General features: G+C 45.4%; 1 protein-coding gene across 1 annotated transcript; it reads right to left on the reverse strand.

Annotated features, from left to right (window-relative positions):
- Positions 1–9677: 9677 nt before the first annotated feature.
- On the reverse strand, positions 9678–23708 carry PCARE (photoreceptor cilium actin regulator). The gene is made up of 2 exons (XM_043989936.1): positions 19930–23708; positions 9678–9914 (listed from the first exon to the last, which is right to left on the reverse strand). Exons 1-2 carry the CDS (start codon positions 23706–23708, stop codon positions 9785–9787), a joined length of 3909 nt encoding a protein of 1302 aa, XP_043845871.1. The 3' UTR covers positions 9678–9784.
- Positions 23709–23757: the final 49 nt, after the last annotated feature.

The following is a 23757-nucleotide window of genomic DNA, read 5'->3' on the forward strand; positions in this document are numbered from 1 at the left end:
GAACTCAGGTCCTCCTGAATCCAGGGCCAGTGCTTTATCCACTGCACCACCTAGCTGCCCCCCCCAAGTCTTCTTAAGAGCTAAAGATCAAGATAAAGCAAATCACTTTTCCTCTTCTTTATCTCTCCTTTTCTTCTCTTTTTTACTCCTTCTTTCTCTTTTTGTTTCTGTGTCTCTGTCTTTATATCCATATTTGTCCCCATGTTTCTGTCTCTATGGATCTCTCTGTTTCTCTGTCATTCTATCTTTCTATCTCTCTCTGTTTCTTGCTCTCCTCCTCTTTCCTCTTCCTTCTGAATTCCTAGGGACCCCCACAGGTTTCTCTTATCCACTCCTGGTGCCATCAGTCAATCCTAAAGAGGTCCTGATTTCTGATTGGCTGCCAGACTGTCTCTAGCTCTCCCTCCTCACTCTCTGCTGCTCTGTTGCCAGGAGTGGTGGAGGACCTAAGGAAATGCCACCGAGTTCCACTGTGGACCCTGTGAGTGCAATCAACTCAGCAGTGTCAAGAGTTCTGCCATAAAGCTGACTTAAAGTGTCGAGTGAATTAAGGACATGCTCCCCTGTGTAGGGTATGCACCTTTAATTACATTTCATAAAAGCGTCCGGATGGATTAATGGAACTTTGTATAAACTTCAGGCAGGTGCCATGAGTAAATGATACCGCAGTATAACAAGCTCTGCTTAACGCCGGCACGGACCCCAGACACGGACCGCAATCTTTGACATGGGACCACTTAAAAGCGCTGTGCACTTGAAAAGATTTCTTTTGTCAACCACCGCGGGAGCTTGAGGGGGTGTCGGCGGGCAGTGGCAGCCATCAATCCATGCCCATTCCAATGCATATATTACGGGCTGCATTCACCGTTTTATTTTGTGGCAATAATAAATTTTGTAAAGTCCTTTGTCAGCCACCCTGTGGGATTTCAGGAGACAGGGCTTGTCAAACACAGGCACTTCAGAATGAAAGGTGGTTAACTTTGTCCCACCCGCCCTTTATCGAATACCAGTATAAAGTTATTTGAGATTTGAAGCTAGAAGGTAATGGGAGGAAAGAAATAAGACCGCCGGTTATGCTAAAGAGCTGCTCACCTCCAGACCTGTGTTAGGGGGCAGAGGGAGGTTGTATTTCATCTTGAAGGTCACACTTACCCAGGCAAAATGCCACTGATGTTCTGCCTCTATCTTCTGTTTGTCTCTGCCTCCAAGGATTCTTTTGAACGGTTTTAAATATTTTTCAAATGAGATAACATACGTAAAGTTCTTTGTAAATCTTAAAGTGCCATAGGATTATAGATTTAAACCTGAAAGTAACCTTAGAGGTTATTTAGTCTAATCCCTTCCTTTTATAGATGAAGATTGAGGACTAAAGGTTAAATGATTCCCCCAAGGGGTCACCAAGGATAGTAAGTAAAATCTTGGATTCAGATCCAGGGTCTCTGATTCCAAATCTATGATTCTTTCACTGGACCACATACTTTTTTGGGGGTGGGGCAATGAGGGTTAAGTGACTTGCCCAGGGTCACACAACTAGTAAGTGTCAAGTGTCTGAGGCCAGATTTGAACTCAGGTCCTCCTGAATCCAGGGCCGGTGCTTTATCCACTGTGCCACCTAGTAGCCCCCAAGACCGACCACTCTATAAAAATAATCTCTTGTCATTATCATCACAATTATCCAATGGTCCTGAGAGAAGTCACTATCCTGTTCTTCTTCTGTATTTTGCAGACATGGGTAGATAAAAATGCCTAATTTTTTTTTTGTATTTGAAAAAAAAAATATTGGGTCGTAAACATCTTCCATCGGCTTCCTGAAAGCAGATAGGATCATGAGAATCTTATATGCTACATCCTATTCTTAAGTCATTTTGATTTCTTCCACTGGGCTCTTCATTTTATGTAGTTCAGAAATTAAAAGTATTTGGTATAGGGGCAGCTGGATGGAGCAGTGGTTAAAGCACCCGCCGTGGATTCAGGAGTACCTGAGTTCAAATCCGGCCTCAGACACTTGACACTTACTAGTTGTGTGACCCTGGGCAAGTCACTTAACCCCCATTGCCTGCAAAAAAAAAAAAGTATTTGGTATAGACTCTAGGATTTCATTGGTTTAGTTCTTCCCTCTACCTTTGCAGATCATAATACCCTCCAAGTCTTAGGGGATGGTATCCTTGAATTGCTGTGGTCAGATGACAAAAAAAAATGAAAAATATTGGCAATGCTGTAGAAAAACAGGCACATTAATACCCTGTTGAACTATGAATTGCTCTAGTCATTCTAGAAAGCAATTTGGAATGGCCTCAAAGTCATTGAATTGTGTATAGCCTTTGATCCAGTGATAATCTCCATTAGGTCCTTTAAGGGGCTAAAATTCTAGCTAGTCTGTCTAAAATATCTAATGAGTGGTCGCCAATAAATTATAAGCTTTAGCAAGAGTTAGACTTTTAAGCATTTATTAAGGAGAATAAGAATTTGGTGAAGAGAGAGAGAAAGGCCTAGATTCATCTATCTATCAAAGGGAGAGCACATCTTTAGCTCTGCTCTCCACCAGAGTTCACACTTTATTATAAAAAGATCAAAAAAGAGGAAAAGGACCCATATGTGTAAACATATTTATAGTAGTGTTTTTTGGAGTGGCAAAGAATTGAAAACTAAGGGGATATCCATCAACTAGGGAACAGCTGAACAAATTGTGGTATTTTTATATAATGGAATACCACTATTTAATAAGAAATGATGAAAGGGATGGTTTCAGAGAAGTATGGGAAGACTTGTGTGAACTGATGCACAGTGAAGTGAGAAGAACCAGTAGAAAAATTAATATAACAACATTGTAAAGACAACTTGGATAAATTCCAGAACTCCAACCAGTGAAATGACCAAAACATGATTCCAGAAGACCAATGAAGAAACATGCTACCCACCTCCCAAAAGAGAGGTTATGGATTCACGATGTAAAATGAGACATGGACAATGTGGGAATCTGTTTTACTTGATTATGTATATTTGTTTCAAGTATTTTCTTTTAAAATGGGAATGGAAGGTATGAGGGAAAGAAAATAAATACTTGTTGAGGGAAAGAAAATAAATTTAAAAAAAAAGTATTTGGACCAGGGGCAGCTAGGTGGCACAGTGGATAAAGCACCAGCCCTGGATTCAGGAGGACCTGAGTTCAAATCTGGCCTCAGACACTTGACACTTACTAGCTGTGTGACCCTGGGCAAGTCACTTAACCCCCACTGCCCCGAAAAAAAAAAGTATTTGGACCAAAATAAAATCATTAGCTGGTGGCCACCCTTGTGGTGGTGAGCCTTCCTGCATTTAGTGAGGCTGGTTCTTGGGGCACAGATATTCAGCCAGCGTCTGGAACTTTTGGAGTCTTTTCCAGTTCTGTGGAACCTGTCAACAATGGACTCTGCTAGCATAGCCTTGGGTGACCTCCATATGCCAATAAAGCTTCAGAGGAGGACTTTAACAGAGAGCCTTACTAGAAAGCTATTTTATTTTTGAATTACCAGTCTACCGTTAACAGTCAAGTCATTGGAGCAGGAATGGACGTGTTTTATGTTTGCCCAATGTTGGGAAGGTCTAGTTCTGTTCAGTATTAGCCCTCAATAAAAAAAAATGTGGGCCAGAAAATGCTCTCTTTTATTTTTCTTGGGTAGGTTTTATGGAAAACAGTGACTATGACAAAGCTCCTCTCCTTTTGGCCTTTCCTAGACCTTGACTTCGGCCAGCCTTTCTTGTAGGATGACGGAGCTGGAAGAGACCTTAGAGGTCATCGAGTCATATTCTTTAAGGAGCCTCAGCCTCTTTTCTTCCTTTTTTTTCCTTGCTCCTGTTTTAATGCAATGTAATTAAAGAAAAAAAGAAAACCTTCCACTGTGGCAGCTAGACTGCAGTAGATAGAGTGTCGGGCCTGGAATCAGGAAGGCTGGAGTTCAGACCCAGCCTCAGACACTAACTAGGTGTATGACCCTGGGCAAGTCACGTAACCTTTGTTTGCCTCAGTTTCCTCATGTATAAAACGGGGAATAATAACAGCAGCTACCTCTCAGAATTGTGAGGATCAAATGAGATAATATTTCTAAAGTGCTTGGCACAATACCTGCCATATAGCAAGCTCCTTATAAATGTTTTGTTTGTTGCTCAGCTGTGTCCCACTCTTCAGGATCCCATTTGGGTTGGTTGGTTGGTTTGTTTTGGGTGGTTTTTTTTTTTTTTTTGCAAAGCTCCTGGAATGGTTTTGCCATTTCTTTCTCCAGTTCATTTTACAGATGAGGAAACTGAGGCAAAGTGGGTAAGTGACTTGCCCAGGATCACACAGCTAGTGAGTGTCTGAGGCCAGATTTGAACTCAGGTCTTCCTGACTTCAGGACCAGTGCTCTATCCATTGTGCCACTCAGCTGCCCTGACTAGTTTGGACTTTTAAGGTCTCTAGAGCCCATGGAAAGGATCTTCGGGCAGTTAAACTAGTCCAGCAGATTCATTTTTACAGATGAGGAAGAAACTGAGGCCCAGAAGGATTAAAAGACTTGTCCTAGGACACAAAGGTAGTAAGTAGCAGAACTCAGAAATCCTTGACTCAAAACCATCACCTTCCCCCTTTTAACAACAATTCTGTCCAACTCCACAAACATTTATTACAAGATAGATTTACCTAAGACACCATTGTTAGGCACTGGAGACAAAGATGAAAAATGAGCGTTTTTGCCTTTAAGGAGTTTAGAATCTAAGGAGGTCCTACTAACAATTGTACTACAAGAGATAAGCTGTGCTAGAGGTCACATGGACAAAGTCCCCTTAGACAATTGAAGTGGTGAGAGATCAGATCCAGCAAGGGCAATCTGGGGACACTTCATGGAGGATGTGACCCCTGAGTTCAACCTTTGAAGGAAGAAGGAGATTTTTAATAGGCTGAGAGGAGAAAGGAAGTTAGTTTTAGGCAGAGGAGATGGCTTGTGCAGGAGCACAGAGACTGGGGAAGGGCTCATAGTCTAAGCCAAAATCCCTCCCTCTCCACAAACCAGATTTCAGCCTTGTTTGGAATTGGCCACTCAATGTTCAGGCCAACTTCAAAGGGCCCAGTATTTGTTAGCTGTTAGAACTTTGTACATCAGCATCACTTTGTAGGAATAGAGACCAGGAGCCATTGCTGTAGTACTTAGAGAATTGAAATTTAGATCCAATCCTTTATGTTAAACCAGAAATATATTGAAAGGCAAACTCTTACTCTAAAACACGCAGACCATCCTGGCAGCTATGAATCTTTTAACTCTGACTCTAAACCTCCCCTCTCTCCCATAGTGCTGTCCTAAGCCAGGGGGAAAGGGATTGGTAAGAGAGAGGTAAATAAGTGACAGTGGTAGGAAGGAAGGTGTTGGCTGTGTTTGTATGGACCAAGTCTTATCATGCTCTTCTTTATTCTGGGTATCGGGCGGGGTCCATCTCACCAGGAGTTTGCTTCTTAAAAACATGAACATGTGATGTTTAAATATGCCTCTTGTGGGTGGGGCAGCTAAGTGGCACAGTGGATAAAGCACAGGCCCTGGATTCAGGAGGACCTGAGTTCAAATCTGACCTCAGACACTTGACACTTACTAGCTGTGTGACCCTGGACAAGTCACTTAACCCTGTTTGCCTCAGTTTCCTTCTCTGTAAAATGAGCTAGAGAAGGAAATGGCAAACCATTCCATCATCTTCACCAAGAAAACCCCAAATGGGGTCATGAAGAGTGGGACAAGACTGAAAAATGACCAAACACAACAATAATAAGAGCTAACATTTATATAACACTTACTACATGCCAGGCATTGTGCTTAGCATTTTATAATATCTCATTTCATCCTCACAGCAACCCTGGGAGGTAAGTGCTATTATTATTCCCACTCGATAGATGAGGAAAGTGAGGTTAAATAATTTGTCCTGGGTCACATAGCTAGTAACTTTCTGAGGCTGGATTTGAACTCAAGTCTTCTTGACTCCAGTGCTCTCTGCACTGAGCCACCTAGCTGCCTCAGGTAGGGGGGCAGGGCAGGCAGGTTAAGAATATACCATTGAGGGGCAGCTAGATGGCGCAGTGGATAAAGCACCGGCCCTGGATTCAGGAGTACCTGAGTTCAAATCCGGCCTCAGACACTTTACACTTACTAGCTGTGTGACCCTGGGCAAGTCACTTAACCCTCATTGCCCCACAAAAAAACAAACAAACAAACAAAAACAAGAATATACCATTGAGGTAGGTGCAAGATTCCTTCTGTCTGTCTCCGTCTTCTCAATATGAAGAAAAGTAGGAGCAGTGATTGTTTTCCTCTTGGGTTTTGAAAGTCCTATTTCATGATCCAGTTTCACCCTTTAATAAGCCTACCCATAGGTATGTGTATGGGGTGGGGAGTGTTTGCAGGGTGTTATTTTCTAGTTGGTGCCTGCTGTGGGAAAGACGGGCTTGGAATTTGCTGGACATACCCACAACACTCCTTTTGCCTTTAGCATACAGCCAAAGAAGAATAGTATCCCTTTGTCTCTAGACTTTGGGGAGTCCCTTCCTATGCCAAGTATGTACTGTTTGCTATGGGACAAGACAAGCTCTGAAGGCATGCCCATTGAGACAGAGTCAGAATAGGTCCTGGGACTCAGCAGAACAGGGAAAATTCTGATAACTGTGAGGCGGGAAAGGAAGACATGAGTGGGGGGAACTTGTATCTTACATCTGGCCTCATCCCCATGTGCCCAGGGTAAGCAGATTTGCAAATTTATGTGAAAGAATTTATAGTTCCAAGAAAGGGGAAGTATTATACACATTATTCTTTGGATAGCTCTCATAATAATGACTCTTATTTCTATGGTGCTTTGTGGCCGACAAAGCGTTTTTCTTAGAACCCTTGTGACCCTTGTGAAGTAGGTAACATAAGGATAGGAACTAATAGTGACTTCAGGAGGGGGATGTCGAGACTTGCAAGTGAATTGGATTTCAGTGAAGCAGAGTTGTGTAAAGTCATCAGCCTCACCCTCTCCTCCAGAATCATTTGAGTCCAGTGATGAGACATAGATCAAGAAGACTGGAGATGTGGCACAATGAATAAAACATGGCACAGTGGGCAAAGCACCAGCCCTGGATTCAGGAGGACCTGAGTTCAAATCTGACCTCAGATACTTGACACTTACTAGCTGTGTGACCCTGGGCAAATCATTTAACCCTCATTGCCCCGAGGAAAAAAAAAAGACTGGAGATGGCCCCGATGCAGTGGGAGATTGGCCTTTTTTGGCTAAGGTCTTTCCCAGGTCTCAGTTTGTCTGAGACAATATTCATTCAGTGATTAAGACTAGGTAAGAATCAAGGTAAAAGATGACCAATTTACCTTCACAAAAGAATCAGTCTGGGAGGGGAAGACATTCTGAGTTTCTGGCCAGAACAGAAACAATTGCTATTTACTTGGGGCCAAGATAATATAAGGGATTGAAAGGTTGGACCTGCTATAGAAATGACCTTTTCCCAATGCAGATCAGCCCCTTCTCTGTAACCTGCAGCCTTAGAGATCTGCCCACACAGTTGCAGTAACCATGTACCAAAGGGAAGTCTTATCAAGGGCTTCCCAGCTCCACAGCCGGCTGTCTCTTCATTGTACCACAGTAAAGTGCAATGGGGGATACGATATCTATGTCCATTGGATGACTGCGGCTCTGTCTGTGTCTTGCATCATCTGTATCCATAAGAAGAAAAGAGCCGAGGAAGGGAAAGGGACAGAGGACAGCTCTCAGCCGAGGGTCTCAAGGGCAGAGATGAGGAAAAGGAGGGAGAGAACAGGAAGCATCTGGTTGGTGCCTACTATGTGCCAGGCACTTTACAAACAGTTTATTTGATCTTCACAATGACCCTAGGAGGTAGGTGATATTATTATCCCCATTTGCAGTTGGGGAAACTGAGGTAAATAGGGGGTAAGTGACTTGTCCGGGGTCACATAGCTAGTAAGTATCTGAGGCTGGACTTGACTCCAGGCCCATAATTCGATCCACTTTACTTAGCTGCCTCCAGGTGGCAAGGCAGAGGGAAGGAGAAGCAATTCAAGGTCTCTTTAAAAAGTTCCAGCCATCAGGAGGTCCTCCTGCTCCTATTTAGAGCCCCATGACCTGCACCCTGAGGAGAAGCTGAGCTCTGGATGCAGAGTTCCTGGGTCATCAGCTGGGTTGTGTTCTGTACACTCTTTGCCTCGTCTGTGGAGGTTATGGAAGGACTAACCCCACTGACTGTCTTTGTCAGAACTCCTGCGCTAGGGATCACCTGTGGGCTGGTTAGGGTGGCTTGGGTGGGGGGATGGGCATGCAGCTGTGAGGTAAATGTCTTGGTATATACTGTTTATTCCTGTTATTCTTGGGAATGAATAAAACACTGTATACAATATCTAAGTGTCCCTCTCCCCTCTGGTGAAGAACAAGGTCGGGTAGGTGAGGGCTCAGTGGAATGTGGCAAGTTCAGGGAGGAGGTGGACTTTTCCAGCAGGTGGGGCTCTATGATTCTCATGAGGGGAATCCATACCAACTCCATCCCTTAGATGAGTGAGATGGCACAGTCAAGCAGAGAGAGGCAGCGCTGGGAGTTGGCTTCCCGACTTTCTGAGAGCTTGGCACTTCCCTGGTTCTCCCCTTTTGGTAGGGTGAGTATGGGCATATCTCTTGCCTAGTCTTCCTTGTCCACAGGAACAGGACAGGAGTCAATACCTGATGGTTAGTTATTTTTAGCCTCATTTTGTAGGTTAGGGAACTGTCTCAGAGAGTTTTAAGTTCCATATCACTAGGATAGTGGAAAGAACATCAGACTTGGAGTTAGGAGAGACCTGGGTTCAAATCTGCCTCTGACACTAGCTGTGTGAATATTAAAAGTCACTCAACTACTCTGAACTTTACTTTCCTCATCTGCAAAGTGGGAGTAACTGTTTCCTAGGGCTGTCCAGAGAGGATTTAAAAAACAAATGTGGGGTGGCTAGGTGGCGCAGTGGATAAAGCACTGGCCCTGGATTCAGGAGGACCTGAGTTCAAATCCGGCCTCAGACACTTGACACTTACCAGCTGTGTGACCCTGGGCAAGTCACTTAACCCCAATTGCCTCACACACACACACACAAAAACCCAACACAAAACCCAAGACAAAAACAAAAAACAAAAAAATAAACAAATGTAAGGAGCTTTGAAAATTGCAAACCATAAAGTGTTTTATAAATGTCAGTAATTATTGTTATTCTGTGACTTGCCCAAGGTCACTTGGCTATTAAGTGTCAACTCCAGGACTTAGACTCCGTTCTTCTGACCCCCAGGCATTAAAGGTCCTTTTGACCCTTTACTTCAAGAGAAATACAGCCAAAGTTAATGAAGACCTTTCTGAGATGGTTTACTTAGATATAAAATGGTACAGACAGATGAAAGGGTGACAGATCGGGGTCCTTGTCCCTAGAGTCAGGATGGGACTTAAAACAACAGGCACCCTGGCCCCCAGTTCTAACATCTCCTTCCCTCTGGATCCCAAGCTAGAGGGACCCTCTGGCTGGAAAGGAGAGGTCTGCATCACTGACTTGGTGGAGGCAGCATCTAAACCTCCCTGGGCCCCAACCGTGCCCCAGGAAAGTGGCAGGGCCCAGTTCAGCTGTAGGCAGCAGCATTTCAAACTCATGGCAGGCCCCGTGTAGCCATGATCTGTTCTCTTCCAGTTCCTTCAGGCCTGGGGTGATAAGAGGCTTCTCTGAAAGGGACTCCCCGATGGGACTGGCTTCTGGGAGGCACTTTGACACGGTCCAGACTCTCACTCCCTCTGGAGCCCCCGACCAACCACGTACAGATCAGGGTGAGATGCCCACTTACTGCTTCCCTTCATGTCCAATAAGCAGAGGCTATTCAAAGGTGGCGCTTCCTTTGGGGGACTCTCCTCTGAGCTGCAAAGAGAAAAGGTAGAAACAACAGGGTAATAGAAGGAATGTTGGATGTGTGATCGGTTCTGACACTTTTTTTCTTTTTCTTTTTTTTTTTTTTTTTTGGTGAGGCAATTGGGATTAAGTGACTTGCCCAGGGTCACGCAGCTAGTAAGTGTCAAGTGTCTGAGGTCGGATTTGAACTCAGGTACTCTTGACTCCAGGGCTGGTGCTCTATCCACTTGGTTCTGACACTTAATTGGCTGTGTGACCATGGGCTAGTTGCTTAACTCCTCTGATCTTCAGCATCCTATAAAATGCAATTATAATACTCATAGTGTCTACCTCATAGGGTAGTCCAATCAATTGATAAATAGTTATTAAGCACCTACTATGTGCCAGGCACTAGGCTAAGTGCTGGGGATATGAAAAGAGGTGGAAGACATCCCTTGCCCCCAGGGAGCTTACAGTCTAATAGAACATCATGGACATCATGGTTCTTATTATTAACTCTTGGTACACTGGATGGCCTTTTCCCTTTTGTAATCAAATGTTAATTCTTCAGAGAGTAAGAACCATAAGCTATTTTTTCTGTTCTCTCCCCAGCAGTGCCTAGCACAGTGCTCAGCACTGTGGAAATGGGAATAACTCAGTGTTAATCTATGACAAAAGTTCATGTTTTTCTGTCTATTGATGCTCAATACCTGCTGTTCCTAATCAAGCAATGTCCTTGGGAGCTGCAGGGGCAGGAGTTTTATTGTGTATTTTTTTTTCTTTTCAAAAGGTAGGTTTCATTTATTTAATGAAGGCCTGAGCCAGGCTCATTTTGTTTGCATACCCCATACACATGCACCCAAAGGCACCCATCAAGTGGAACAGTCAAAGAATGGAACCAAATAGCAACCGAATTCAAGTCCCTGGACATCATAGCATTATGGTCCATTACTATTAGAGCTGTCTTTCAGACCTGCCTCCCAAGAAGAGATGAAGGGAAGAGCTAGGGCTTAGGTGAGGTCTTCCTCTGTGGTGCTTCTCAACATCCATTCCATATCAGAGGGGGATTTATTTTATTTTATTTTATTCCATTTATCTATCTATCTATCTATCCATTTATTTATTTATTCATTCATTTGTTTATCCATTTATTCATTTACTTTTATCTATTTATCTGTTCATTCATTCATTCATTCATTCATTTATCCATTCATCCATTTATTTATTCATTCATTTATGTATGTATGTATTTATTTTTGCAGGGCAATGAGGGTTAAGTGATTTGCCCAGCGTCATACAATTAGTAAGTGTCAAGTGTCAGAGGTCAAATTTGAACTCAGGTCTTCCCGAATCCAGGGCTGGTGCTTTATCCACTGTACCACCTAGCTGCCCCTACAATGGAGAAGCTTAATGTGGAAGGAATAACTATGCTTGTTGTTTTTTCCCAGTAGTATGAAAACTACCTCAGGGGTGGGTACTGATTTATTTTTGTCTTTGTATCTTTAATACCTAGCACTGTTATTTAGTCATGTCCAACTCTTTGTGACCCTTTTGGGGTTTTCTTGACAAAGATACTGGAGCAGCTTGCCATTTCCTTCTCCAGCTCATTTTACAGATAAGGAGACTGAGGAAAACAGGGTTAAGTGACTTACCTAGGATCACACAGCTAGTAAATGTCTACAGTCAGATTTGAATTCAGGCCCTCCTAACTCCAGGCCTGATGCTCTATCCACTTTGCCACCTAGCTGCCCCCATGTCTAGCATGGTGCCTGGCAAAAGGCAGGCCTATGATTAATAATGTTGACTTGAATTGAGCACAACCTCTCCAGGACCCACACCTACAGTACCTACCCACTACAATGAAAAGCTACAAATCCTGTGCTTTTCTCTACATTTCTCTTCTGTCATTTAGATGTGCTCTCTCCCCAGCTAGGTTATCAATCAGCTCCTCAATGGCAGAGGTGTCATCACCTCCATCTTTGTATTCCCCATGTACCTAACACAGTGCTGAGCTCAGGGGTTTATTGGGTGGGTCTTACTTAGTATGCACTAATAAACAGTTGGCCAGAACAGCTGTAACCAGCACCTTGGGCAAATAGCATTTGAATGCACCCTCGATGTTCCTGGGGAGGCTAGTGGGTCAGACAGCTGCTAGGATGCCATCTGGTAACTTACTAGCTCAAGTATTTATTTTGCTAACTAGGTGCTAAGCTCAATTATTGCTATGCTATTGGAGGATTAAGAATGCTGTCGGCCCCCTTGAAATTTAGGTACTCTGAGTCAAAGACCCAGTTATGATTCCCTAGTTACCTCTCTGGGAAAGAGCAACAAAGAGCAACAAAGGAGGAGACAGCAAATTCCTGCACCTTGGATTCTGTTAATAGACCATTGATTCTTTCATAATGATCTTGTTTAAGTGGACCTGTGATTTCATTGACATGAAACCCGAGGCTCAGTAAGATATCCAGGACCACACAACTACTAAGTAGGGTTTTTGTTTTGTTTTGTTTTTTTTCGGGGCAATGAGGGTAAAGTGACTTGCCCAGGGTCACACAGCTAGTAAGTATCAAGTGTCTGAGGCCAGATTTGAACTTAGGTCCTCCTGAGTCCAGGGCTGGTGCTTTATCCACTGTGCCACCTTGCTGCCCCACAATTACTAAGTGTTGAAGTGAGGGCTTGCATTCAGGTCTCTTGCTTCCAAAACAAGTGGTCCTTCTTCTACAGGGAGATAGAAATACAAGCTACAGTGGGTCCACATTTGAGATAACAGATAAGGAGTTAGGGATCTGTTGCCTGATGTGACTGTTCCCAAGGTTCTTTGCAGTTCCCAACCCACGAAGCCCAGCAAATTCCATTGAGGTGGAATTCCATTCCAGGGCAGTCATACAAATAAGGATTTTCAAGCACCAGATAAGAACCAGGCTAGGGAAAGGCCAGAGTCCCCTCCTGTCTTTTGGACCTTTTAGCCTCACTGGAGAGACCAGACCTGGATCTTGACATGAATAATCGTAATAATCAGGTTCCTCTAAAAAAATGAGTGGGTTAGATTTAAATGGACTCTTTGGGCATTTCTAGCTATGAAAGTATAATCCTATATATTGGATTAGAATCCTGGATCTGGTACCATCTAGCTGTGGGAAGTCACGTCATTTCTCTGCATTTCAGTTTTCTCATCTGTAAAATGGGGCTGATAATATTTACTACTCCCTTCCCACCTTTCAGGGCTGTTTATGATTACACATACATATAGATACATGCACATACATATATAGACACATATACATACACATACACCTTAAGGCATTACAGAAATGTGAATCAGTGGCAGTGGCAGTGGCACAGTGGATAGAGTGCCAGGCTTGAAGTCAGGAAGACTCATATTTTTCTGAGTTCAAATCTGGCCTCAGACACTTACTAACTAGCCTTGTGACTGACCCTGGGCGAGTCATTTAGCCTAGTTTCCTCATCTGGAGAAGGAAATGGCAAACTACTCTAGTATCTTTGCTGAGAAAACCCCAAATGGAGTCACGAAGAGTCAGACACAACTCAACAATAAGAAGTATTATGCTGAATCTGATTGCCCATTACATGACCTGAGGTGAGAAGAGAAAGTTGTAGCACTTGGAAAAGGGGGTTGAATAACACTGACTTCCTTTGGGGAGAGTGAGAGGACAGATGACCCCTTATTACATGGGGCTGGTGGGAACAGGATGACCCAAGCCCATGTTCCCATGATATTCCTTCCAATTTTACCAATAGATGTGATTTCCCAAAGTTGTGTTACAGCGGTGAGTCAGTTCCTAGATTGGCTAATACCAGCCATTTTTTACTTGAGTTCTTCAAGGGTTACAACAGAAAGTCGGCCCACTGATTAGAAACACCCGACAGCGGAAGGAGCCCTAAGCCTTGAGTCAGAAGACCTCAAGTTAAATCCCACCCATGATTCTTGCTACCTGTGTGACCTTGGGTAAGTTACTTAACTTTTCTGGGCCTCAGTTTCTCCATCTAGCTCTAGACCCCCGATGTTCTAATGTTACTGTCCCTTTCCTCAGTTTTTCAAGAGCTCCAGGCTTCCCACGCACCTTGTGGCCAGTCTTATATGTAACCTGACTCAGGAAGGTGGGTGGTGAGTGGGAGAGGGGTACAGATCAGACAGGTGTTTGAGGGACCCATGGCAGAGTTATTACTTTATATTTAGGCAAACAGGCTGATCCCTTTTGAAGCCGTGCAATCTCCTAGCATCCTGAAACCTACATACGACCCATCAAGGGATTTAGCAGTGAAGGATTGAAGCTTCCTCCACCCACAAAAGCCAGGTTCAGTGGACTGTCATTTGAGCCCCTGATCTCTAAGCACAAGATATAAACATTATTCTCATTTTCTGGAAAAAAGTATAGATCAAGAATTTCTACCAATGAAGGTTAGGGAGCTCAGGCGCAGGCTGGGTTTGGCTGCAGTTGCACAGAGGGAGGGAGACCTATCTTCACAGCATCAAGGTGTGATGGGGGAATTGACTTGGGTGGGATAATACCACCCTAAGTACAAACTAAGGGGCTTTTTGCTACTGTCTCAAAGCATGATGGGGCCTACTCCCTGATGCTACTACCCCACCCACCAGGAAGCACACTTGATATCTGCAGTCAGTCAAGATCCCAGAATTTCAAATCTACCCTCTCACTAACAGACCTTCGACAAGTCTAAAATTCCCTTTCTGAGGCTGTTTCCTTATCTCAAAAATGAGGGTATCCGATCCCATGAAGGTTCTGAAATTCTATAAATTTGTGACAATGCTATCTCTGAGGTGATGACATACACTGGTACCCCGCTTCTGCTCTCAGCAGCCAGCTTTATGCTTGAAAAATCTAGAAGTCATGGAGGACAAGGGAGGTGGGGTGGGACAGTATAGTGTGGAGTCAGAAGATCTAGGTTCAAATCCTCCTCTACAATTTGCCGCCCATGTGATCTTGGACAAGGTACTGCATCTCTCTAGGCTTCAGTTTTTTCCTCTGTACAGTGAGGGGTTGGCCTAGATCAGTGGTTCTCGATCTTTTTGGTTTCAGAAACCCTTTAAACTCTAAAAAAATTATTGAAGAGCTCCCCCTAAAAAGCTTTTCCTTATGTGGATTATATCCTATTGATAATTATTGTTGTTCAGTTGTGTATGAATCTCTGTAACCCCGTTTTGGGGTTTTCTTGGCAAAGGCACTAGAATGGTTTGCCATTTCCTTCTCCAGCTCATTTTGCAGATGAGGAACTGAAACAAATAGGGTTAAGTGACTTACCCAGGGTCACACAACTAGTAAGTATCTGAGGCTGGATTTGAACTCAGGAAGATGAATCTCTATCCACTCTACCACCTAGCTGCCCTACTGTTAATTACCATGTTAAAAATTAAAACCTATTATTATTATTAAAATAGTTTTGACCCCACGGATGCCCTGAAAGAGTGTAGGTGATGAGCCAACCACACATTGACCTAGATCTCTGAGATCCATTGCAGCTCTAACCTGTGATCCTCTAATCCCAAGGAATCATAAAAATGCAGTTTTGAAAAAATTTCATTTAGGTGCAGTGTTGTCTGGAGACAGGGAAATAGATTAAATGACTCCTAAAAAAAACCCCAAACCCTTTGAACTAGGTTAACAATAGTAATAGCTAACATTTGGGTAGTATTTTAACATTTGCAAAGCGCTTTTGAGATGTTATCTCATTTGTGCTCACAATCAACCCTTCAAGAGAGTTGCTGTTATTACCCTCATGATACAAATGGGGAAACTGAAGCAAACAGAGGGTTAAGTGACTTGCCCAGGGTCACACAGCTAATACACATCGGAAGCAGGATGTGAACGTGGGTTTTCTTGATCTTAAGTCCAGGCCTCTCTTGATTTGAGAACTCCCTATCTCTTTGTTATTAGCAGTGTTCCAAATTTATTGAGAAATCCTATTATTTTATGGAAAAGTTAAGTTATTTGGAAAGATTGAAGCCAAAAGGAGAAGGAGATGGCAGAGGATGAGATGGATGGACAGTGTCCAGGAGACCACCAACACAAGCCTGGACAGACTTTGGGAGATGGTGGAGGATAGAAGGGCCTGGCCTGCTGTGGTCCCCGGGGTCATGAAGAGTCTGACCCAGCTGAACAGCAACCACCACAACCACAAGAAGAACAGTCATTTGCCCAGGATCATCCAGGTGGTACAAGGTACCAATTGGGTGTTTGGATTTAGGTCCTTTAAGTCCAGATAGAAGTGCATTTTTCACTAGGTTTCCTATTCCTAGGAGAAAGTAAAAAGAAGAGCGGTGTTTTATTCCTGCACAATTTTCTGTCCTCTCATCACTGGCTCCTGCTGCTGGGAAATGTGAGCGAGCGTTTCTAATCACTGCTTTTTTTTTTTTTTCTTGTTCCTCCTCTTGCCAGCCATTTCCAGGAAGGCTCCCTTTCAGAACTCTAACGCCAAAACAAGTGAATGGCTTGAGGAGTACCATTAATAATCTGCTTTGAGATTCCCAGCTGTGGGCAGCTCATCTTCAGTTTAAGAAATGAACATTACCGAAAGATTCTGGTAAATAATCCATACTTCATTTCCTCCAGGGGCTGGGAAAATTCATCTGGTTTTTAACTATGATAATGCATAATTTTCCATGGATCGTGGCATTTTAGTTGTTAGTTGAAAAATAGAAGTGAGCTCCCTGAAGACAGGAACCTTTTTGTTTTGTTTTTTTGTTTTTGACTCTGCAGAGCCTAACACAGCACCTGACATGCTTTAGGGGAGGAGATGTTTATTAACTTTGTGTTGTGGCCCCCTTCAGCAGTCTGACAAAGCTTAGGAACCTCTTCTCAGAATAATGTGTTTAAATGCATAAAATAATAGATGTGAGGTTACAAAGGAAACCAATTGCATTGAAATAAAGATATATTTTTTCCCCACCTGAGTTCACTTACCCCTTGAAATCCATTCTCAGACCCCAGGATAAGAGGTAGGGGCATGACTTTAGTAAAGTACCATGGAAAGAGACCTGGATTTGGAATCAAGTCAGCTTTCAGCCCCACCACCTATGTGATCTTGGGCAAGGCTCCAAGACTGATCTAGGGCAAATCCTTCCTCCTGACAGCTACTATTTGCTTACTATCTGTATGATTGGAAAAGATGCTTCTCCTTTGGGCCTCAGTTTCCTTATCTGTAAAATGAGAGGCTTGTGTTAGATTACCTCTGAAGTCCCTTCCAGTGCCTGTGATCTTCTTGCATTTTTTTTTTTTTGGTGAGGCAATTGGGGTTAAGTGACTTGCCTAGGGTCACACAGCTAGTGAGTGTTAAGTGTCTGAGGCTGGATTTGAACTCAGGTCCTCCTGACTCCAGGGCCCGTTCTCTATCCACTGCGCCACCTAGCTGCCCCAACCTATGATCTTCTAAAGTTAATATTCCTTTCCCTAGTGCTTTGGGGCCACAGCCTTCCCATGTACCATTTAGCCAATCTTCTTAGTAGAGGCAACTAGGTGGTGCAGTGGATAGAGTTTCAGGCCTGGAATCAGGAAGACCTGAGGTTCAAATGTGGCCTCAGATACTTACTGGCTGCGTAACCCTGGGAAACTCATTTAACCCTGCTTGCCTCAGTTTTCTCTTCTGTAAAATGTTCTGGAGAAGGAAATGGCAAACCACTCTAGTATCTTTGCCAATAAAATCCCAAATAGTATCACAAAGAATCAGACACGACTAAAACAACTGAACAACAGTCACATCTTTGTAAGATGACTCAGGAAGGTGGGTAGTGGGTGGGAGAGGGAAAGAAAGAGAGCGGTAGTTTGCCTGCTGACTTTTAAAATTAGATTGTTGGACTTAAATGACCTGCAAGGTCCCTTCCAGCCTTAAATCTGTGATCCCAGGGTTTTAGTTTGAATTGTAATTCTGCTACCTCCCCCATTCAGCTGTTGTGAAGATCAAACATGACCGTGAAAGTAAAGCATTTTATAATAACCCCAAAGTGCAATGTGAAGGGTAAGTGATTCAGATCTCATTAGTGGGTGAGCAATGATGGAATGGAAGAGGTCCTGGAGAAGCCTGAGGTCTAGCCTTGTCTCTGTCCTTAACCAGACTTGTGACCTTGGGCAAGTCATCTGCAAAGCATGTTGGGGGTAACCTAAATCCTATTTTAACTCACACATCAAAAAGGACAATGGATTTGGAGTCAGAGGTCAAATTCTGAGCTGGGTGAATTAGGCAAGTCATTTCTTCTCTCTGGGCCTCAGTTTCTTCCCCTGTAAAATATGGAGGCTGGACAAGATGACCTCCAAAGTCTCTTCCCAGCTCTAGACCTAGAAACTTTGGATCTTTCCATCTCCACCCAGGAAATAATAACAGCGGACGTTTTTTATCCTCACAATCATGCTGAGGTGGGGGCTGCTACCACAACATTATACAAACAAGGAAACTGACAAGGCCCAGAGAAGCTGTATTAGAGGCAGAACTTGAACCCAGATCTTCTTGCCTACCATGTTAAAGGGGCAGCCAGGACTTGAACTCAGTTCTTATGCTTGCAGCCCCAATGGCCTTTCCACCTCTAACAGGCTATGAACCCTGGAAAAAGCAGTCAGAACAAATTAAAGCCAGAGATCCCAGGAAACATTTCTTTTTCCCTCCTTGACAATGAAAAGCTAGGTTCACCCTCCATTTAGAAAGATGATCATGTCTCTGCTCGGTGTCAGGATAGGGGATTGGTACATTCCCCATTACCGCTCCCTAACCCCCCAGGCCTTTCCTACAGCTGAAGCAAGGGCTGGAAGAACTAACTGCCTAGGACAAGTTCTCCTGTACAGAAACCTGTTTTCTGGCATAGGGAACAGGAAGTCCAAGGAGGCCACATCCCTGAGTGAGTTACTCTTTTCATTCCTTTCCTATTCTGTAAAATGTAAAATGAGAGGCATCCAAGCGGCAAAGTGGATAGAGCATCAGGCCTGGAGTCAGGTGGACCTGAGTTCAAGTGCAGCCTCAGATACTTACTAGCTGTGTGACCCTGGGCAAGCCACTTCACTCTGTTTGCCTCAGTTTCCTCATCTGTAAAATGAACTGGAGAAGAAAATGGCAAACGACTCCAGTATCTTTTCCAGGAAAACTCCAAATGTAGTACAAAGAATCAGACACAACTGAAAATGATTGAACAACAACAACAACAACAACAAATGAGAGAGACTAGAGTAGGTGATTTCTAGGGGTCCTGCCGACTTCAACATTCTATGCATCTAATTGGATTCAAGTCCTGACTCAGCCTCTAACTATCTTTGTGAACATGGATAAGTCAGCCATCACTTTAAGATCAACAAGACCTTTTCATTACAATAATACTGACCTCTAAATAGGTTTGTAAAGGGCTTCATATACAGTATCTCATCTGATTCTTGTACCAGCCCTATGAGGTAAATGTTCCAGTTATTCTTGTTCCTATTTCAGAGATGGGTATACTGAGGCCAGGATAGGTTATGTGATTTGTCCAGGACCACTAAAGTATCAGAGACAGGGTTTGAGTCCAGGTCTTCCTGATTCATAGTTGAGCACCCAATCTACTAATACCATGTTGACTCAACAATCCTGTGAGGTGGGTCATCCGAATGTTAGACCTATTTTATAAGTGTGGAGACTGAGAGTTAGAGAAACTAAGTGGCTTGCCCAGGCTCCCCAGCTAGTCAGTATCAGTGCCAGGATTGTGACCCTAGGTGTCCTAACTCTAGGGCTCTTTCCATTGCACTATACTGCCCTTTAATGAACACTTTAGCTTTCTAGGCCTCACCTTCCTCACCTGTAAATTGAGTCTGTTGGCTAGATGTTCTTTTTTTTTTTGTGGGGCAGTGAGGGTTAAGTGACTTGCCCAGGGTCACACAGCTAGTGTCAAGTGTCTGAGGCTGGATTTGAACTCAGGTACTCCTGAATCCAGGGCTGGTGCTTTATCCACTGCACCCCCTAGCTGCCCCCTGGATGTTCTTTAAGGTCCCTTTCCACTGTAACATTTCACGGTATGATTACAGCTAAAGGACAACGAGCTTGGGGCCAGTCTTACCTGGTCTGGCTGCATAGTTCACTTGCGGTCCCCACGGAGGCTGAGCCTGGCAGCCGGAGGCGTACTCTTGGCCGATGGTCGGAGGCAGTCCTTCTGATGAAAGGTTGAGGGTTGAGGGCACACAAGGCCATCCTCTTCTGGGGCTCCCCCCACTGCCTTGGCAGCACCAGGTTTCTCTTAGCCTCTGTTCCCATTTCCAAATGTTCCCCACCCTCTGTGTGCGGCTCTTTGGGGGACGATAGGGATTTGGCCTCAAACAGAGAGGAGGTTGCAGGGCAGAATATGGAGCAGGTGTTGGGGGCCACCTTGGCTGGAGCTGGATCACTCTCCCCCCATGAGCTTGGCTCCTTGGGCTCCTGGGATGGGGAGGTTGGAGGGGTAGGGGTGGAACAAAAGGGAGGAGTGCTCACTTCTCTATGAATGATCGGGGGGCCTGAGAGCTCTTGGGGGGGTGGGGGGCTCTGAGGGACTTCTGTGGGAGAACTGGGATTTTTGTGTTGGAGGAGAGGAGAAGTTGATTTTCTTGATGCTGGGGGGCTTGTTGTCTTGGGGCTTGTTGGGGGGCTAGGCGTCCTGGCCCTGACTGGAGGGCTTGTCCTGGGGCTAAAAGGGGGGCTGGACTGCCTTTGCACATGGGGGAGGCTTGGCTGGGTCGGCAGCCCAGTAGGTCTGTGTGAGGCAGGTGGGCTAAGGTTTCTCTTTTCGGTCCTGTGTGACCAGTGGCTCCTCGTAGGAGACATTTTCCTTACCAGGCCTGGGCTCTTATCTTGGCCCTGCCTTGGCCCTTCGGGTTGGGGTGGCCTAGATATGCAGGCTTCCTTGTTTCCTTTCAGTCCAGCTATGCTGTTGGGGTGGGGCAGAGGTATCACCTTATGGGGTTGCTTGTTCAGACTCGCAGTCTCTTCTGCTTCTGGCTCTCTCTGGGCCACACCTGGTCTCTCTTGGTTGTGGCTGGTTCCAGGTGCATGGATCAGTTCTAAGGAGACATTTCTGGCTTTCCTCTCTGTCTTGCTGTGCCCTGATCCTTTCTCACTGGGAGGGATGGGGTTGGGGATATTTTTATTAGGCAGTAAGTCAATGGAATTCAGGGAAGCCTTCAGCCTTTGGGAAGCCGATGTTTTCCTGGTGGGGGGAGGCCCCCCTGGACTAAGCTTGTTGGGCACTTCAGCAGGACACACTCCAGTCTCTGGATCTCCAGGGCTCTTCAGTGAATTGAACGAGTTGTCCATCAGTATTTCTGGAGGTGGGGGAGGGAGGTCCTGTAAATCCTCCTCTGTTTCACTGTTTGGAGCACTCTTGGAGACTTGGACCACTGTGGGGAGAGGTGTGAAGACTGGTGCGAAGGGCCTCCAGTTTGGGCCCAATTTGGGAGGCTCTCCAGGTGTTCCTGGAGAAATCGGGTGCTTGGGATACAAAGGGGCAAGCCCCCTATAAATTGGAAATCTGCAAGGCATGATGGGAACGCCAAATTTCTTGGTGCCACTGACCTCCCCTGAGGGTCTGGGACTCATTGGCGGCAACATCTCTTCATTAGGACTGAAGGTTTCGATGAGTTTCTTGACAGATGGTCGAGGGCTGCATCCCTCACCACTCCATCCCCGGGTCTCGGGAGCCTTGCTTTCTCTCTCCCACGATATGTATTCCTGGACAGGTGTGGTAACCTTTGAAAGTGCCTCAGCTTTTCCTTGGCTGGGTTGCTGACTCTTAGATTTGGGATCAGGTTTCTGCAAGCCAATCTTTTCCTGACTAGGCAGAATGCTGAGGTTCTTGGCGAGGGAGGCCTTCAGCTTGCTAATGGAGGAGCCCTGGGTAGGCCTGCCTCTGCTGTGCAGATACAGCACGGCTGTTCTGGGGACACCGTGCTCCTCTTTGTTCTGCATCCTCCTTTTCTTACGGAAGCCATAGAACATCTCTAGCCTCTGGCTGAGGTCCTTCTGGACCCTCTGCAGTTCCAGGAGTGTGGGGTCCTCAGCGTGGCCCTTGAGAGATTCCTCAGACTTGGATCTCTTTGGTCTCCCAGACGACCTCCTGCCCTCGCAGACAGTGCTAGGCCTAGGAGGGAGGATTACCTTCCTTTCTTCATCCTCCGTCCATTCCTTGTATGCGGGCTGAGCTGGGACAAACTTGATTCTTTCACTGATTGCATCCTTCATCTTGAGAATCATTTCCTGGGCATGGGGGGTCTCGATTCTCTTGAAATGTGGCCACACCACACTTTCTGCGAGAGCTGGGGAAGTTGTTGGCCTCAAAGACCGAGTCCCTGTCTGGTTGTGACTCAGGCCAGGGGGGCCATCTTCATCATCGTTGTCTTCCTCCTCCTCTGGAGTGCTGTCCTCCTCATCAGTGAGGGGCAGAGGAATGGTTAACCCATAGCCCCCGAAATGTTCTCCTTTCTCAGGGGCCCCTGTTTTTAAGGCATTATGTGAAGACCTTGTCCCCGGCTGCAGAGACCTGCAGAGTGTATTTGCTGGCATTTCATCAGCATGGAAAGGGATACCCGGTGCAGCTAGGTGAGCTCTTTGTCTTTCAAGAGCACAGTCCTGGGGTCTGCTGGACCCTGATGCTGATGGGTGATGCTGCCAGGCATCTGCTGCCACCTTGGTCTCCCTGTGGTATGAAAGCCAAGGCTTCTTTTCTGTGGGCTCATCCAAAGAATCCCAACTGGTCTGTTTCCCCAGTCTGTCCACAGAATGCAGAGACTCATTGTCAGCCCCAATGCCACTGTCTTCAGAATAGAGAGGTCGATCATCGACCTTGGGCGTACTGGGGCTAGCCACACAGTTTTTGAGGATCCTGATGGCCTTCAGAAGACATTGGTCCAGTTCTCTTTTAGTCTCTAGTTTTTTGTCCAGATGCTGGGCAGCAGAATGGAGGTAGCTACTGGAGTCCTGCAGAGCACTGGAGGTGAGGGACGTCACTGTGTGATGGAGAACCTGCATCCTGTTGGCCGTATACTGTAGCAGCTGTTGCAGGAGATCCGGCTGCCATGGAGGGCCTTCCTTTTCATCTGGCCATGCCAGATGGGCTCCGGCTTCTTGGAGGAGGACTTCTCCATCATTGGCGATCTCTCCCAATAGCTTGTTGATCTCATCAAAGCGCCAGAGCAAGAATACCACCATTTGCTGGAGGTACTGCTGGGTTTGGGCAGCCTCATGGGCTATGCCCAGGATGGCTTCATATCTGGAGAGGCTGGGGTGCAGAAAGGCATAAGCCCTGTGGTGAGCAGTCACCAGGGCTTCAGGGAAATCCACCTTGTCTTCGGGCCCATAAGCAAGAAAGTCTTGGGCTTGACAGTGACCACTCTCTTTCCCCAATATGCGGTCAGTGGCTGACTTTCTTTTCTTAGAAGACTCCTTGGCACACCGTCCCTTCTGTTTATTCCCATAGAAGTCCTCCCTGGAGGAGTTCTGACTCTCTACCTGTGTATCCTTGGTCAAGTGTTTCTGAGAATCGATGATCTCTGACATAGCAGCTTCAGCTTCTAGGGCCGCGTCTTCAGGTTCTCTCCTCCTGCCTGGAGAGGGATTCCCAGGGAAGAGACGGAGGCTTCTGGCCATGTTCTGATCCCTCCGGAGATCTGGGTGCTCCCTTGCCTGCTGCCTCTGCACCTGAGGTGAGGCCTCTCCATAGCAGGTGGAGCCTTGAACCAGCAAAGGGATGGACAGCCCTTCACGGCCAGCCCGATGGGCTGACAAAATGGTCTTGGGTTTTTTCCAAAATTGGATACCGCTCCTGGTCATACTGTTGACAATGTCACTGTGGGAAGGTGCGCAGCCCATGGTTCTGAAAGATTGTTTTCTCCTCTCCCTAATCTTCAGAGAATCAGAT

The sequence above is a fragment of the Dromiciops gliroides genome, chromosome 2, assembly GCF_019393635.1.
Source record: "Dromiciops gliroides isolate mDroGli1 chromosome 2, mDroGli1.pri, whole genome shotgun sequence".
Lineage (NCBI taxonomy): Eukaryota > Metazoa > Chordata > Mammalia > Microbiotheria > Microbiotheriidae > Dromiciops > Dromiciops gliroides.